The following is a 17,377-nucleotide window of genomic DNA, read 5'->3' as shown; positions in this document are numbered from 1 at the left end:
TACTTTTCTCTTTAACCCTTTATACAAAAGATATAAGTTATTCGTATTAAAATGTCATAGATACGTCAGTAAATGACGGAAACAGCGCTAAATTTTATTAAGTGATTTCTAACACCACAAATATGTGCGTGTTTTTATATGTTTTTCCGCCTTATTTATGTATTTTCCGGATAGCAAAATAATTCAAAATTAAAATCACAAGTGCGTTTTTTTTTTATATTTTTTTTATAATGCTTAAACTTGACACTGGTAGAATGTCGCTAATGGCGATCGTATGCCAAAAATAAAAGAAAAAGAAGAAGAAGATTATGTGATTTCTGTCCTTCATAATGTTTGAAGAATTTCGATAAAGCATTAATAGTCATAAGATATAGAACAAAGAAACAAATTATTCTGTCAATTTCTTAAAATTACATGTAAAATTTTATAACAAAAATTGGTTTTCGAAAAGCTTTTGAATTTAAGTTATATCTAGATGTCTGTTTGTATATCACGATAGTTTGTGCTTGTGTTGTTCATGTTTCTTAACACACAGGACTTCATTCTATGTAGATATGTTAAGTGCGAGACATTTATGGCATAAAATACTAATGTTCGTAATAATAAATTTAAGTCTTTTGCTCTGTTCTACAAACAAATTTGTTTTTATAGTACTTTCTCCATTTTGTAGTTAAGTATATTATGCGTATTTATTAAAAACACGGTTGAACAACACGGCAACACAACTCTCTAAAATGAGCACTGAACTAGAGGTTATCAATAATTAGACGTAATAATTATAATATCATAATAATTATAATATCAGCTCAAAACTCGAGAGCTCTTGACTCCCTGGTCATAGGTCATAATAAATGACTTTCGTGGTACGCAAAAATCTAAACACAAGATTAGGACTCGTGTTGTAAGTCTATTTGCTGACGAATTTTTTCTATTTAGGTAAATAAAAACGTATTCAATAGGAACAGTATTGTAACGCAGCCACATTCATGTTCGGGCGTATTCTAATCACATGTAAACCAGACACGCGTATCTTCCTAAGTTGTGAAATATAAAATACATAATTACTTTACAATCAAAATTTGTACACATTGACAATTTCGCTTTATATATTATTATTTTGACTGGGCAAAGGCACTTGGACGAATAGCTTGATATCTTCGTGAAGTATTTGTATAACATAATATAACATTTACTGCAAGCTATATTCCACAAATACACGGCTTAGCTTTGGCATTCCACAACTTTTATTTCAAACCCAAAATACCCTTTGATAGTTTTTTATTTATTTTTTTACATAACTAGGTCAGCAAAAAGCTCACGGCTCGCCTGATGGTAAGGGATTACCGTAGCTTATAGACGTCTGCAACACCAGAAGCATCATAAGCGCGTTGCAGACCCTATCCTCTATTCCAGTGCTCTGGTCACCTTACTCACCAACAGGAACACAATACTGCTTGAAAACAGTATTATTAAGGTGTGATCTTCTGTAAGGTCGAGGTACTACGCCAGTCGCTTCATATTTTGAGCAGGTAATTTCCTGCTGTGCCCTTCCTCAGTTAATTGATATTTGATAGTATTTGATCATAAACATACAATGAATTTTAGTTTATATTTTTTGTTTCAGTCGCACACATCAGGTGGTGGCGAGAGACGGGAACACTTATACAAGATTCTGGTGATCGGAGAACTCGGCACGGGAAAGACGTCAATCATCAAGAGATATGTCCACCAGTTCTTCAGCCAGCATTATCGAGCGACGATCGGTGTTGACTTCGCTCTCAAAGTTCTTAATTGGGACGCGAACACTATCATACGTCTACAGTTATGGGATATTGCAGGTAATAAATAATCTTAGCTTATTTATGCTTTATGCAAAGTAAGATGTTCGAAGAACTCGTCTAATGGTCTTTTAATGCAATTTGTTTGCAACGTTGATGTCTGGTCATGTAAAAAACGTGCATAAATTTAGTATAACATTTTTGAGTCACTATGATATCCTTACCTAAATTAAAATATTCCTACCGTTTTTTTTTTGTTATTGATATTAATATTTGCCTGAACGTAGCACAATTTACTCTTTTTGGATTAAGTTTCAATAGTAACACATTGTGTAAGATAACAAAAAAAAATTAAAAATAATTTGATTTAACTGTCAAAATTAAAAAGCAGTTGATTGACACTATCTTTCAATGTTAAGTCACATTGTTCGATAAAAAATGGATGATATGGGCTTAATGTTTTCTTGGATATTCATGATTCTGATGATCATATATTTGCTTTTATTCATGTCTTTACTTATTATGGTTCCTTATTAGTGTGTTTGTGTCCAGAAGTTGCTCTTCAACTACTATGTATGTATAATTTTAAAACTAACATATACGCACTTAATTTTTTTTATTATTTTCTATATATTATTGTTATTGTTGAATTTATGAACGAATTTATATTTTTTTAATAAAACATGACTTTCAGAAAACTTCTACTTGATATAAAGTTAAAACTTTTACCCCTTTCTAATCATTAACTTATAGAAAAATAAATGTGATGGTGCTTGGAAAGTGCATCCATTTAGTTACAATATTAATTAATTTTATAGGCCAAGAACGCTTTGGGAACATGACCAGAGTGTACTACAAGGAGGCGGTGGGAGCCTTCATAGTATTCGACGTGTCACGCGTGGCGACATTCGACGCGGTGGTCAAATGGAAGACCGACTTGGATACCAAGGTTCAGCTGGCCGATGGTTCACCTATACCGTGCATACTGTTGGCGAATAAGGTAAAAATTTACAAAAATATGTGTTTTTATACGACTAAGTCAGCAAACAAGCGTACGATCAACTTGATAGTAAAACGGTTAGTGTAGCTTACAGATGCCTGCAATATCAGAAATATCGCAAGGGTGCTGACGACTTTCTCCCTAGGAGCTCTGGACATATTAGGTACTCACAACAGGAACACAACGAAACTTGAAAGCAGTAGTATTTAGTTGCGAACTTCTATAAAGTTAAGGTACTCCCCAGTCGGGCTGCTCCAGGTTTCGGGCGGAATCTTTCCTACTATGCCCTACCTCATGAGAATCAAATGTCAGGAATGTATTAGCAATCGTACGTATGAGAAGGGCGCCATTAGTTAAGCGTTTCAGCATTCAGCCACAACAGTATTCTGAAAGCATTTAAAGATAGATGAGATATCAATGCATTGAAACTTTATTTGCAATAACTAATAAAAAGAGAATGCAATTGTTTTTAAATTTGTTATTGGACTAATACTAGATTTGTTACACACATAATACGGGCTTGTCTATGTGTATATTCGAGTTACCTTAAGAATAAGATAGTAATAAAAATAATCTCTAAAATCCTAAAGTTACACAAACATTAGTATACAAGTACTTATATTTAAAGGAAAAAAGTATCTATAGTTTTTTATTTAAAGATAAAAATTAGAACGCTATTTTTCCTAGTTCAGTGTATGCCATAGATATTAACGTAATGTTACTTATTTCAATAAACGAATTCGTAAGTAGTGTGTAACTAGTTTTCTTTTGTCTTGTTTCGAGCGAATGCACACCACTACATATATATAGTAGTAGAGAAAGAATGTTAGTTTTTACGAATACAGTTGTAACGCTTGAGGGATTTCACATGACTTAATAAATGTATTCAACACAATTGTAAAAATGTTATTATTACATTCAATTAGCATTAATTGTTTTAAAAAGTATGTTTTAAATTGGTTATTAGATTCTATGCAGATTTTAATAGGGTTTATCTTTCTTTGGTCCTACAGTGCGATCAACAGAAGGAAGGTATAGTGAACTCACCGGCAAAAATGGACGAGTACTGTCGGGAGAAGGGATTCGCGGGCTGGTTCGAGACCTCAGCCAAGGAGAACATCAACATCGAGGAGGCAGCTCGTTCGTTAGTTAATAAGGTGAGCTTATTCTATTAACATATCTTAACGAGGATGAAATCAAGCGCTTACAAATCACAAATCCTGATAATGTTTGTGAACGTGTTAGTATCGCTTATGCTTAGGCAGAACAAAAAAAAAAAAAAAAAAAAAATAATTAAGATTAAAATAATTCTTATTATAATCCAAAGTTCTTTTTTGGTTTTATTCAATCGTTAATATGAAATAATGATCTCCTGTCTCGTATTTTTACTATTAAGTTGTTATAATTATGCTATCGACTTATTTTTCATATTGTGAGCGTACGATGTCCAATGCCGGTGTGCGGATAAATCAACAATGATTTTTATCACACCGTTGTATGCTAATGTAATGTTTTTAGTTATGATTCTTTGTATTTTAAATAAATAAAAAATAAAATGTAAATGAATATAACACATGAAGTATGATAAATCTTTATTTTTATAAATTACCACGTAAAACTAAACGCGCACATTACACATTATACATTGCACATTTTTTTTGTAACATTATACTACTTAATTATAATAATTCATAAATAAAATACAATACGGTCGCGAATTTTTAATTAGGATAGGCACAGTTAAGTTCTTACTCACCTACAAATTTCATCCTGTGGTCAATGGAATGGATACATAAATACATACATACATACAGACATACATATAATGGATGGAATATTGCGAAAGTAATTCTGATGTTTATACATATTATTATGTATAATTTTTAATTATTATGGTAAAAAGGTTGGTTAATATTACTATCGCGCAACAGACGCATAGAAACATCGTCAATAAGCCTGTAACATCCCACTGCTCGGCAAAAGTCTCTTACTCTATGTGGGAGAAGGATTGTAACTTAATTCACCACGCTGCTTCACTGCGGGTTGGCGGATATGTTTCATACTATGAGTAACGATCGCTGTCAGGTGTACATGATAACAACCGGGACCGACGGCTAACGTGCTCTCCGAGGCACGATGGGAAGACCCACAAGAACAGAAATCCAAACCGGAAAGAAATATTTGTACAAATACAAATATCCATCCCGAGCGGGAATCGAACCCGCAACCGTCGGTGTTTTAGGCGACTACTCGCACCACTACACCAGAGCGGTGTAGCAACAAACACACAAAGTTAAATCGAAAAAACTAATAATTAAATATTTTTGATGTTGGTTAAAATTCTAACATAATAATGTAACAGTTTTTGTCCCATACAAGTAGTTAAATATCTTATGTAAAATAATAAAGTAAGTTCTTTGTCCTTTTAGAAGTTTCATATATTTTTAAAATATCTTTATAAAATTATTTTCTAATGTTATACAACTATATTTTTATCCCTCATTAACAGCATATAAATTAATTTATTACACTAAATATACAGCTTCATAACTTATAACTTTTTTTTTGTGTCTACCACTATTTTTTTCGCTAATTTTGTATCTTGAGTTACCTATTAAATAGATTCGTTAGTAAAAAAGGCAATTACATTTAAACGTTTAAAAATTATATACTTCTTAAAGAAGTCGTTATGTTTAGAAACTACAAATAAGTTTTCACTCATGTTACAAAGTTGAAAAGTACTTTATTTTTTCATATTCGTCCAAAAATAAAATGTTTTTATATTGGTTGCTATTTTCATCATGTTCAGTTCTGGAACGATTACTTGAATGCCGGATATGGTAGTATATATTATGCTGTTATAATATATGATATCACTTATATATTTTTCTATGATGCAGTTCATTTACTAAAAAATTCTTTGCCAACCCGATCTTTGTATCCACCTACCGCCATATTTTATTGTGAATATGTATTTTTTTCTTTTATAACAATATTATAGTATACATTATTCTCATCATATCATCATTATCATCACAGCAGCCTTTCGCAGTCCACTACTGGACATAGGCCTCCACAAGTTCACGCCAAAAATGACGTGAACTCATGTGTTTTGCTCATAGTCATCACGCTGGGCAGGCGGGCTGGTGACCGCAGGGCCAATTATTACCTTAGGCCTAAGTATAGAGCTTTAAGGCCGTGATATATACGTATGATACCTACGACAAACAGTCAGACTGGAGATAAATATTTTTGCTAAAAACATTTTGTATTATCAGTTCCAAGCGGTAATCGAGCCTGTGATCGTTAGTGTTAAGGATCTTTCGTCCTTTTTTATTTTTAATACTTAATGCTGTAGTGGTATAATACATACTCTAGGAATATTTTATGCATCCATTTATAATGTTTCTCAGAGCTATATCACATCGACAAAAGTCAGCAGTATCAGCAGTAGTAAAAAGGGTTTAATAAAACCATGATATGGTTTGGAAACGAATTTCTACATTTTTTTTTTAATGTTTAAATAATGAATGGCATTTTTATATTCATGACATAAAATGCCTCCTTACAAAGTTGATCGTAAAAAGTTTTATTTTCTTGAAAAAAATCCACTGGTTTTGAAGTTACTAGATAACACGCTGTGCGTGGTAAAATTTTAACGATTAAGACGATTGTCTATTGGATAAATAGCGCTACGTTGTACGATGACGTAATATATTTACATTTATTTTTAATAATATTTGCTTTGTTAAAATATATAAAATACTTATATTTATATGCGTAGGTTTTAGGTAGAAATATTTGTTGGTCAGATACACATAAATATTCGAAAAAGAAAAAATCTATTATATATCTTACTTAATAGATAAGTAGACGCAATCTTTATAAGTAGACACAAGTCATAATAATAAATATGTAAAATCAGTCACTTCAGCCTATCGCAGTCCACTGCTGGACATAGGCCTCCCCAAGTTCGCGCCACACATCCCGGTCTTCCGCAATCCTCATCCAGCCTACACCGGCAATCTTACGTAGATCGTCGGTCCAACGGGCCGGAGGACGTCCCACACTGCGTTTGCCGAGACGCGGTCTCCACTCTAAGACCCGTCTACTCCAACGGCCATCGGTCCTGCGACACAGATGACCAGCCCACTGCCACTTCAACTTGCTAATTCTGTGGGCTATGTCGGTTACTTTCGTTCTCCCGCGGATAGTCTCATTTCTAATCCTGTCTTTGAGAGAGACCCCAAGCATAGCCCGTTCCATTGCACGTTGAGAGACTTTAAGCTTGTGGACCAGTCCCTTGGTCAGTGTCCACGTCTCGGCTCCGTATGTTAACACAGGCAGGACGCATTGCTCGAAAACTTTTGTCTTCAAGCATTGCGGAATCTTCGAAGTGAAGACTCGACGGAGTCTGCCAAACGCCGCCCAGCCCAACCGAATCCTCCTATCGGCCTCCTTCTCGAAGTTGTTGCGGCCTAGTTGGATAGTATGGCCTAGGTAAATATAATCCTGAACAACTTCGAGAAGGGTACCATCGACCGATACCGGTATCGGTATGACTTGGTTGTTAAACATAACTTTCGTCTTATCCAAGTTCATACAGAGACCGACACGTCGGGAGGACTCGTTTAGGCCGGCCAGCATTTGGCCTAACTCATCCAGCGTCTCCGCAAAGATGACAATATCGTCGGCGAAACGAAGGTGAGAGATGAATTCACCGTTGACGTTGATGCCCCGTTCCCCCCAATCCAAGGTCTTAAAAACATCCTCTAGCGCAGTGGTAAACAGTTTCGGTGATATTACATCCCCCTGTCTTACCCCGCGCCGGAGGGAAATAGGTCTTGTTCTTTGGTCATTGACATGAACGGTCATCGTCGCCGCGTCGTACATAGATTTTAGTACCTCGATATATCGCCAGTCGATATGACATCTCTGCAGAGAGTCCAGGACAGCCCAGGTCTCGACGGAGTCGAAGGCTTTCTCGTAGTCCACAAATGCCATACACAGCGGTTGATTATATTCTTCCGTCTTTTGGATAATCTGCCGAACAGTATGGATGTGGTCCACGGTGCTGTAGCCATTTCGAAACCCAGCCTGCTCTGGTGGTTGGAATTCGTCGAGTCTTCTGGCGAGACGATTCGTAACAACCCTCGAAAACAGCTTATAGACGTGGCTCAGAAGTGAGATCGGTCTGTAATTCTTTAACAGAGACTTATCGCCTCTCTTAAAGAACAGCACCACCACACTCCTGGACCACGCCTCCGGCGTGGTACCTCGGTGGATGACGGCGTTAAATAGTCTTGCCAAGGCTTTCAGGACAGGTCGCCCTGCGGCTTTAAGGAGTTCAGTGGTAACTCCGTCATCCCCCGGGGCCCTTCCGTTTTTAAGCTGCCCGAGCGCTGCACCAATCTCATCCTCTTCGAAGTCCGGGATACACTCCGAATAATGGCGCAACAATGGTGCCCGTGGATCTTCGGTGTCCCAAGTCGCAGGCTTGCGTGCGCTCGACGAGTACAGCTGTCCATAAAAATTCTCAACCTCTTCTCGGACCTGAGGGCGAGAGCAGACGGTTCTGCCATCTGCTGTTTTAAGCTTCGCAAGAAGGCTTCTCCCCAATGGTCTTTGGAAAACTTTGGACCCCCTATTCTGCTCAATCAGAGTAGCAACCTCTCTCGTATTTGAGCAGCGGAGGTCTCGGCGAATAATTTTCCGTACCCTCTTGGAAAGAGCCCTCTGTTCTGGCGAAGCAGCCGGCAACTCGCGCCTCTGCCGCATCAGATCCAAGGCTTCGGGAGAAAGTTTGGACTGCTTCGTTGGCTTTATTGGTGGAAAGTGCCTGCGACCCAGTGTACACACCGTCTTCACCACGTTGTCGGTTATCTCGTCCACGTCGCTAGTAGTTTCCAGCGAATCGAATCGGTTTTGGAGTTCCAACTGAAACTGCTCGGAGCCACATAGTATTTGGGGCAGCGTAGGTCGGAGAGTAGATTTCATCAAGCGGGTCCGCTCCTTTCGGAGACATATATTCAGAGTGCCCCGTACTAGCCGGTGGTCGCTGCCGGTGTTAAACCTGTTAACCACTGAGACATCTCTGAATATATGCCTTTTATCCGCTATGATGAAATCTATCTCGTTCCTCGTCACAGTATCGGGGCTTTGCCATGTCCACCTCCTTTGGGGCTTCTTCTCAAAAAATGAGTTCATCAAGAAGAGCCCCTCCGATTCGAGGAAGTTGACAAGCGTCTGCCCCCTGTGATTCCTGTGCCCCAGTCCGTGTGGTCCGATGCTCGATCCGTCGCGGCCTTGTACTCCCACTTTAGCGTTGAAGTCTCCCATAACAACGCTGTAGAAGGTCGAAGTAGTGCCATGTATGGCCCTTGTGATATCTTCATACAAGGCTTCGACTTCATCGTCAGAGTGTGCCGAGGTCGGCGCATATACCTGTATCACTTTCAGGGAGTACCTGTCGGTGAGCTTAAGTACAAGGTACGCTACCCGGGTCGACACACTACTGACTTCCACAACGTTGTTAGTGAGAGTCTTGTGAACCAGAAAACCGACGCCACCTTGGGAAAGCCCATCACCTTCACGGAAGTAGAACAAGTGCCCGGAGTCCAGGATCATCGTGTCCTCTCCCTCTCTTCGGACTTCAGACAACCCCAGTATGCTCCACTTAATGTGACTAAGTTCTACCTCAAGTTCGGTGAGGTGATGGTCCAACCGTAGCGTGCGTCCATTATACGTAGCCAGGAATATTTTTCTATGGCAGCCTCCCGTACCCCGGTGATTCTTAGCACCCTCTACCCCACCGTTACCACGGCCGCTGCCGTAGCCGGGAATAGTGGGGCTGCCGGGAACTGAGGGCCTTATTTTTAGGTTCGAACTCATGGGGGTTTTTGCCCATAATCACCACGCTGGGCAGGCGGGTTGGTGACCGCAGGGCTGACTTTGTCGCACCGAAGACGCTGCTGCCCGTCCTCGGTCTGTGCATTTAAAAAGCCAGCAGTTGGATGGCTATCCCGCCATCGGTCGGCCTTTTAAGTTCCAAGGTGGTAGTGGAACTGTGCTATCCCTTAGTCGCCTCTTACGACACCCACGGGAAGAGATGGGGTGGCTAAATTCTTTAGTGCCGTAACCACACAGCACAAATATGTAAAATAGTGCATTGGTATTTCGTAGTACGCGTAGATTATATATAATGTATCTGTAAGTCTTATACACTTAATATCACAGCATAGCTAGGGTGACCAATTGTTTAATAATTGTGAGTATTTTGAAATCATCTCATTTATATATTTCAATACTTTGGTCTTCCATCGTAAGATAGAGGATATGGATATGCATTTAAAAAAGTAAAAAAAAAAAACTGCGCGCTTCTCCTTTATATGTGTATGTAGATGGATAATTGAACAGATACGCTATGAATATGTTTTCATATTAAAAGATTTATCGTGATTTTTTTAAAAGTGAGCAATATTAATGTTCACATGTTAGTGAACAAGGCAATCGCCTTTAATATCTACTTTATTTGCCGTGAATTCTTGTTGTAGTACGTAAACACGGTTCAACATTGGTGTTATCAATGAATTAGTGACGATGAACATCGTTATTTTTGTTGTTATTGTACCTTGATATATCATCATCATATCAATAATTTCATGTCAAAATAAAGATAAAATTGCAATTAATCAAGAATCAGGTTTGAAAGACAATTTTAAATTTTTGTTTTATCATTTTTGTGTTTGTAGCTGTAGAGAAAAAAATATTGTTAGGCCACTCTTTGGCGATAGAAATAATATATACATATGTATAATATATATTTGACAAAACTACATATGCTACACGTTGCCTAGCCCGTTTGCGCAGTTTGCAGCTTTCTACTCCGGGTTTTGTGGATTCGTTTCCCGCCCAAAATCTGAGTGTATTTATATGTGTATTATTTATATGTATATTTATAAAAAAAATATGTAGCTATATCAGTCGACTGCTACCTACAATACAGGCATTAAGTTGCCTATCTTAGGAACAGACGACCGTGTGTGTATGGTAAAGATATTTATTTATTTATGTAGTGATAATTCTATAACTGTATTTTTTTTCTTTCCAGATTCTTCTAAACGACAAACTTCTTCAAAGCAACGACAAAGATGGCGAGAAGTTTGCCCTCGATCACAAGATCGCAAACGGTGAAAATAATCGCGAATCCAGTTCGGGCAAATCGTGCGCTTGCTGACCAACTACAGTGTAAGAAATGTGGTCGTTTTGTGATCATTATGCGGTCATGCGTCGATCAAATTATGTTTCTAATTGTCTAATACTTGTTATGTTATATATAATTTATATGACGACAATCGATAGAATTTACTTCTATTGGCGAATAAATGTAATTTTTTTTGACTACTTGTTATAACTTTAAAATATATAAATATTCATTCTTCTAGCTTTAACTTGTTAATGAGTTTAAAATGTTTGCGAGTTAAACCATCTTTAAAATCTTTGTGACTATAATATTAATATTTATATCATTTATGCAGTTGACACAAGCTAATAATACGTTGCTTCATTCAACGATTGAGTCAAAAAACGGTCGTGTTCAGTTGTGGCCTTAATATTTTTAAATGTAATTACGTCAATTTGTGGTCGTTATAATCGATTCTAAGGTATATTTATTATTACATGTTTTGTGCGGTTGTAAAATCACGATATAACAATAATACAGATAATTAATATACATTTCCTATAAATTTTATTATAATTTTTATTAATTTTTTAAGAATTGGTGCAGCTTCATAGAAATTATTATTTTTTAATAATATAAGAAATAAATTCTTGTTGACTATTACAGCTGAATATTTGTTATTTACAGTGAAGAGTAACTGAATTAACAAACCGCATTTAATATATAAAAAGTGCCTCTACATCGAATTTATATGTATACCGTACCTACGAAGGTAGAGTGCGTTAAGTTTTTGTGAATGTGTTAAGTGCCATTTTCGGCTGAAGTCATAAATAATATAAAAATTATAGACAATAGTGTTTAACATTTGTGTTATTTTATTATAATAAGTATTACTTATTGTATGAGAGCGTGTGAGTTTATTTTAAAATAATAAAATGTTTTGACATTATGAATGGTGTTTGATTTCGTTTTTAAAAATTAAATTATAATATGTATATGATGCACACATACATGCAAGATACGAACAGACTTTTTTTTCACTAGGCTATGGAATCGTTCTCTTAAATTTTAGATAAGTTTTGTCAAAATACGTAGGAAATAGGAATGAAGTTATAAAGTGTTGAAAACCAAGTTTGTATATAAACTTTTTATTTGTTACTAGTTGACTCGGCAAACGTTGTCTTGCCGCTAAACGCTATTTAAAAATAGGGGTTGGTGGTGGAAATAGGTAGGGTTGTATGTATTTTTAACACCAAATCATCATGAAATAAAAAATAAATAATTTATCTAAAAAAAGTAGGGTGGACTACCCTTAACATTTAGAGGGATGATAAATAGATGTTGTTCGATTCTCAGACCTACCTAAAATGCACACAAAATTTCATGAGAATCAGTCGAGCCGTTTCGGGGGAGTTTAACTACAAACACCGCGACACGAGAATTTTATAGATAAGATTACGTTTTTATTTTCAAGTATAGCTTTGTAATGCCAGTTTTCCATAAATGTATCGATTTTTAGGGTTGCGTACCTCAAAAGGAAAAAACGGAACCCTTATAGGACTACTTTGTTGTCCGTATAAATATAAAACTTTGACAATTTATTTTTAGTGACTACCGCCGTGCTACTCGCAGCTTAACTCGAGTTACTTCATAGTTCGTGGGTATATCTGAAATTGCTAATTATTTATTAAGAAAAGTAATTTTTATTATATTTTACTCGAGTTTCTTAATAAAAAGTCCAAATAACAATAGTTCAATTTTTTTTAACGTAAACCTATAAATTAGTTTCACAATTCTGGCTTGAAAATAATGCCTTTTAGATATTCTAAAGGATGCACCTTTAAAAAATCCTTTCCTATTGGGTGTTAATACTGCAAAAAAAAATCTAGGTATTTAAGAAAGTATTATAGCAGAACTATATGTGAGCCATTTTTGAGACGTCCGTCCGTCGTTTATTTTATTGAATTTATGTTTCATATCCCTTGCTTTTATATTTTAGTAGTTGTGCCCACTGATTCACGTGCGCTAATTTGAGGAAAAAATATCTATGCTTCCTCGTTAAATATGCTACGCAACACAAAAAGAATTTTTCAATTCGAACCAATAGTTTAAATTAGCGCAATTAAACAAACAAACTTTTCAGCTTTATAATATAGTATACATAGCGATGATGAATCAAGCAATGATCAAAATATACAACCTATCGTAAAATTATTTAAAATATCCGGTTCAAACTTAAATTTTTTATCAATGACTAAATGAAATAAATTTATAAAAAAAATGTTAATGATCATTTTTCTGTGAAACTTGGTTTTACTTCGACTTTTGTATTATATTCGGATAGGAATGTATTTCTAATTAATGATTAGGTTTACGAATAACAAACGCATTGTTTTAAAATGACGTCAACTTATTAAAAGTTAAGCAATATTAAAACAGTAAATAAAACTGTAGGCGGAATAACTTTGTGTCTATCTCAACATACCAAACTCGTTTTTATTGGTTCCGTGACGGTTTTATTATTATTATTAGAGCAGATGTTTTTTTTGTGTATGGCTTTGATAGTTAAATCAATTAGGTCCCTATGTTTCGGCAATGTTACAATCGCCACGATCATTGAGAGTCTTCCCATATAAATTTAAATATATTTAATAATTTAATAAAAAAAAATCATAAATAATTTTTTTCATATTTTTATAGTAGAACAAAATATAAATAAAATATCATCACCTATATATACATACATGTACATACATACACATAAGTACAATGGCAGCGTGTGTCTGTGATTTCAAAGTAAATGTTTTTTTCAAGTGCTTAAACTGTGCTTACGAGTAGGTACCTACCGCTAGATAGATGTGAAAAAACAGATAGATTCTAGATAAAATAACCCGTAAGAAAATCCTTAGTAGTTACTCTTTTAATAATCATTTTTAATTTAGTTATGTCTTGCGTGAAATAAAACACCACTAAGCTCACGCCTTGGTCATTAACATAGTCTTGAATCAAATAATATGCTTTAGATATTCTTCTTAAGATGAAATTTAAATTTATAGTCAAATAACTTCGGTTTAAATTTAATTTCCGTGTTACCAATTAATATTATCTGTATATATCTATATAAATAAAAATGAATGTTGGTAAGCGCATAACGCGAGAATGGCTCGACCAATTCGGCTAATTTATTTTTTTGCATATTCCTTAAGTCCCACGGAAGGTTTCAATAGTAAAAAAAAAATTGTTACTATTAACTTTTGACAGAACGAAGTCTGGCCGGGCAGTGAGTTATAATTATAAATGAGTACGAAATATACCTATATGATTTATTGTTTGCTAATTTCATATGAAATTTCAATAATTGTTTGTACATGAAATACATTATGTATAAACATTCATCATTACAGCCTATGCAGTCCACTGCTGGACATAGGCCTCCACAAGTTTACGCCAAAAATAAAGTGAACTCATGTGTTTTGCCCATAGTCACCACGCTGGGCAGGCGGGTTGGTGACCGCAGTACTGGCTTTGTCGCACTGAAGACGCTGCTGCCCGTCTTTGGCCTGTGTATTTCAAAACCAGCAGTTGGATGGTTATCCCGCCATCGGTCGGCTTCTTAAGTTCCAAGGTGGTTGTGGAACCTTGTTATCCCTTAGTCGCCTCTTACGACACCCACGGGAAGAGAGGGGGTGGCTAAATTCTTTAGTGCCGTAGCCACACAGCACCATATGTATAAACATTATCGCGAATAAAACCGTGCGGGTCGCCTAGTAATTATAATAAGTAAAGCCAGTTAATATTAAGTTATTAACGATTCAAATATTTTAAATATTTATTGAATCATTTTTTTATAGATATTTAATTTGTACAAGATTGATACGCTATTATTAGAAAGATGATACACTTTGAAACATGATACAATAACAATAACGTGCAATAATTCCTGGTTTTGCTTTTCTCCGAAATATAAGACTTATCGTATTTATGTTTCTTTTTGTATTTTACTCTTATATCATCTGAAAAATACTTATATAAAAACTTTTTTATAGAATCTTTAAAAAAATAGACTAATGATTTTATTATTCTTTTTTTTTTCATTTTTGTGTTGAAGACAAATAGGTATGTAATGTATTCCGAATTATTTAACCACAAAGTATTAAACACACAACTGCTTTTCATTTAGAAAAAAAAAATATGACATCAACGAACAAAAAGTTTTAAAGTTCAAATCAATTTAATTTGTGGTAGACCACATATAATGATATCAGATAACGCATTGAAAGAATTACATACAAGTGTGAGCGACTATAATAGAATGTTATAATTCATCTCAGGACTAGTTTGTTCATAAGAATGTTTGTTACTTGTTTAATCACAGCTCGTTCTGTCGTAATGATTTTTGCTAGTATTCAAATACCTCATAATGGGATTAGAATTAATATATCATTACATATCAGTTTAATTGAAGTCGGTTTTTTGGTCGGTGTAATTGAAGTCGATTTTTTGGTCGGTATAATTGAAGTCGGTTTTTTTTCCCTTGCTAGCTTGCTTGCAAACGAAAAAAAAACCGACTTCAATTACATCGACAAGTAATACAATGTAAGTAGACGAAAAAAAATTAACAAACGCACTAGTCGTCCATACGATTTTCGAAGGCTTCCCTCGATTTATCTGCGATTCCATCATCAGATCCTGGTTTCCTTATCATGGTACTACACTTGGGATATCTCCTTTCGAATTTTAAGTCGAATTGAGTAACCTCCTCCTTTTTTGAAGCCGTTTAAAAATGACATCTAATTCACTAAACATTCACTGCGTGAAAGCCGTAGGTTTGGACCTTTCAGTTATATTTCGTACCACCAAACTGGTTTATGAAACTACGTACTTTCCAAAACAATTAGCCAATTTCGCAGAACCATACTTTTGCAATATAAAATTAAAAAGTTTACGAATTAAGTAGTTACCTATATATTTAAACTAAATGCAAACATAACACGAATGGAGATGTCACAAAAGACACATAATTACGTGCAAGACCGAGATGAGTTTTTATCTCCTTTTATCATTCATGTATAAATATTGTTTGTTTGATATGTCGTAGTTTTGAATGCTTTCATATTTACTGCGGTTTGTGAACAGCTCGAGTTATGTGTCGTTAGTTTTGTGTTTTATTGAGTACGATTGTAAGATGGATGTGACTGAGGTACGTACTTTACTAAATATTCGTTTTAAAATACATTTTATACATAACAAATGGTTTTCGTATTTTTGGTAATATTGTAAGTATTAAAAGAGAAGCCACACATTGTCTGTGACTATTAAGGGAAGGGGGGTTAAGGGAGTTAATAACATATATGGCAAAAAAACGTTTGCGGGGTCAGCTAGTAATAATATATTTTCTTCCTACACTCTTTATTATGGCTGTAATTAAAAGGATCATATTTTAATAAATTATACTGTGCGCTTTTCTTACTGATTGTTTTTCTCTATCCTTCATTATTGTGTCTCGCTTCCTCATATGTTTTATGTTAACGATTTATACATAAAAGTAACATGTATGGTTCGTCATCACAAAGCGTAAATTAGATTCAAAGCTAAATAGAATAAAGAACTTTTTTATTTGACATCAAGTCAGTTGCTCGACTAGTTAGCTCGCAAGTTACACGGATTTGAATTCCTATTGCAGAGATGCCTTTTGAAATTTCTCATTACGTTAAATTATTTTTTAATTTTAAAATCGACCAACACATTTCTATTTCTTTCTTCTTTCTTCTTCTTATTCTTCTTCTTTCTATTTTTAAGTCCTCTCCTTTATTTTACTTTCTTCAAACGCAGTACAACTTATCAGTCTCGTCTTTCTTGTAATTATAAACAAAACAAACGTTTTCATTGTACTAACACCCACGTTGTTTGAGGACAGGTTATTGCCCGGGTACCTACAGTAGTATGAATATAGCGAATAAATACATTTTAATGTAATTTAAAATGTAAGTGTAAAGTTATCGTAATGATTAATGTAAAAAAGTCTGCAACAAAACATTAAATTATAAATATTGTAATTGAAAATATTACGAATATTAAAAATACTATTTATGAACAAAATCATAGACGGTCATTCGATCCGGTTTCATTGTGTGGACATTACCATATTTTCGAATATTCTTATTAAAGTCCGGCCGCTCAAAGAATGCGTTTCTGACAGATCGTGATCGACTAGACGATGTGACTTTGAACTGGCGTACAATTTACTGCAATATTTTAAATATCTTTTATTTACCTTATTAACTAGTGATAAAATTAAAAATCGAATAATTATGCCAACTTACAGTAAATTTATTAATTTTGGGCTAAAATTATTACAATTACTTAATTAACAAATATAAAAACTTTTTTTTTTTATCTTTTATTTGGCAAAAATTT

At 34.9% G+C, this 17,377-nt stretch overlaps 1 protein-coding gene across 1 annotated transcript in view; it reads left to right on the top strand.

The window, feature by feature from the left end:
* The window catches only part of LOC123655931 (ras-related protein Rab-44), a 37,492-nt gene extending 25,583 nt beyond the window's left edge, over window positions 1–11,909 (top strand). Inside the window, exons 3-6 of the mRNA XM_045591703.1 lie at window positions 1,625–1,838; window positions 2,597–2,778; window positions 3,792–3,935; window positions 10,889–11,909. Coding sequence (XP_045447659.1) covers window positions 1,625–1,838; window positions 2,597–2,778; window positions 3,792–3,935; window positions 10,889–11,014 — 666 coding nt within the window. The 3' untranslated portion in view covers window positions 11,015–11,909. The remainder of the gene's footprint in view (window positions 1–1,624; window positions 1,839–2,596; window positions 2,779–3,791; window positions 3,936–10,888) is intronic.
* The last annotated feature ends 5,468 nt before the right edge of the window (window positions 11,910–17,377 follow it).

This window comes from Melitaea cinxia, chromosome 1 (genome assembly GCF_905220565.1).
Source record: "Melitaea cinxia chromosome 1, ilMelCinx1.1, whole genome shotgun sequence".
NCBI classification, from domain to species: Eukaryota; Metazoa; Arthropoda; class Insecta; order Lepidoptera; family Nymphalidae; genus Melitaea; species Melitaea cinxia.
The sequence above is the reverse complement of the archived record's forward strand: the minus strand, read 5'-3'. Positions and strand labels throughout refer to the sequence as shown.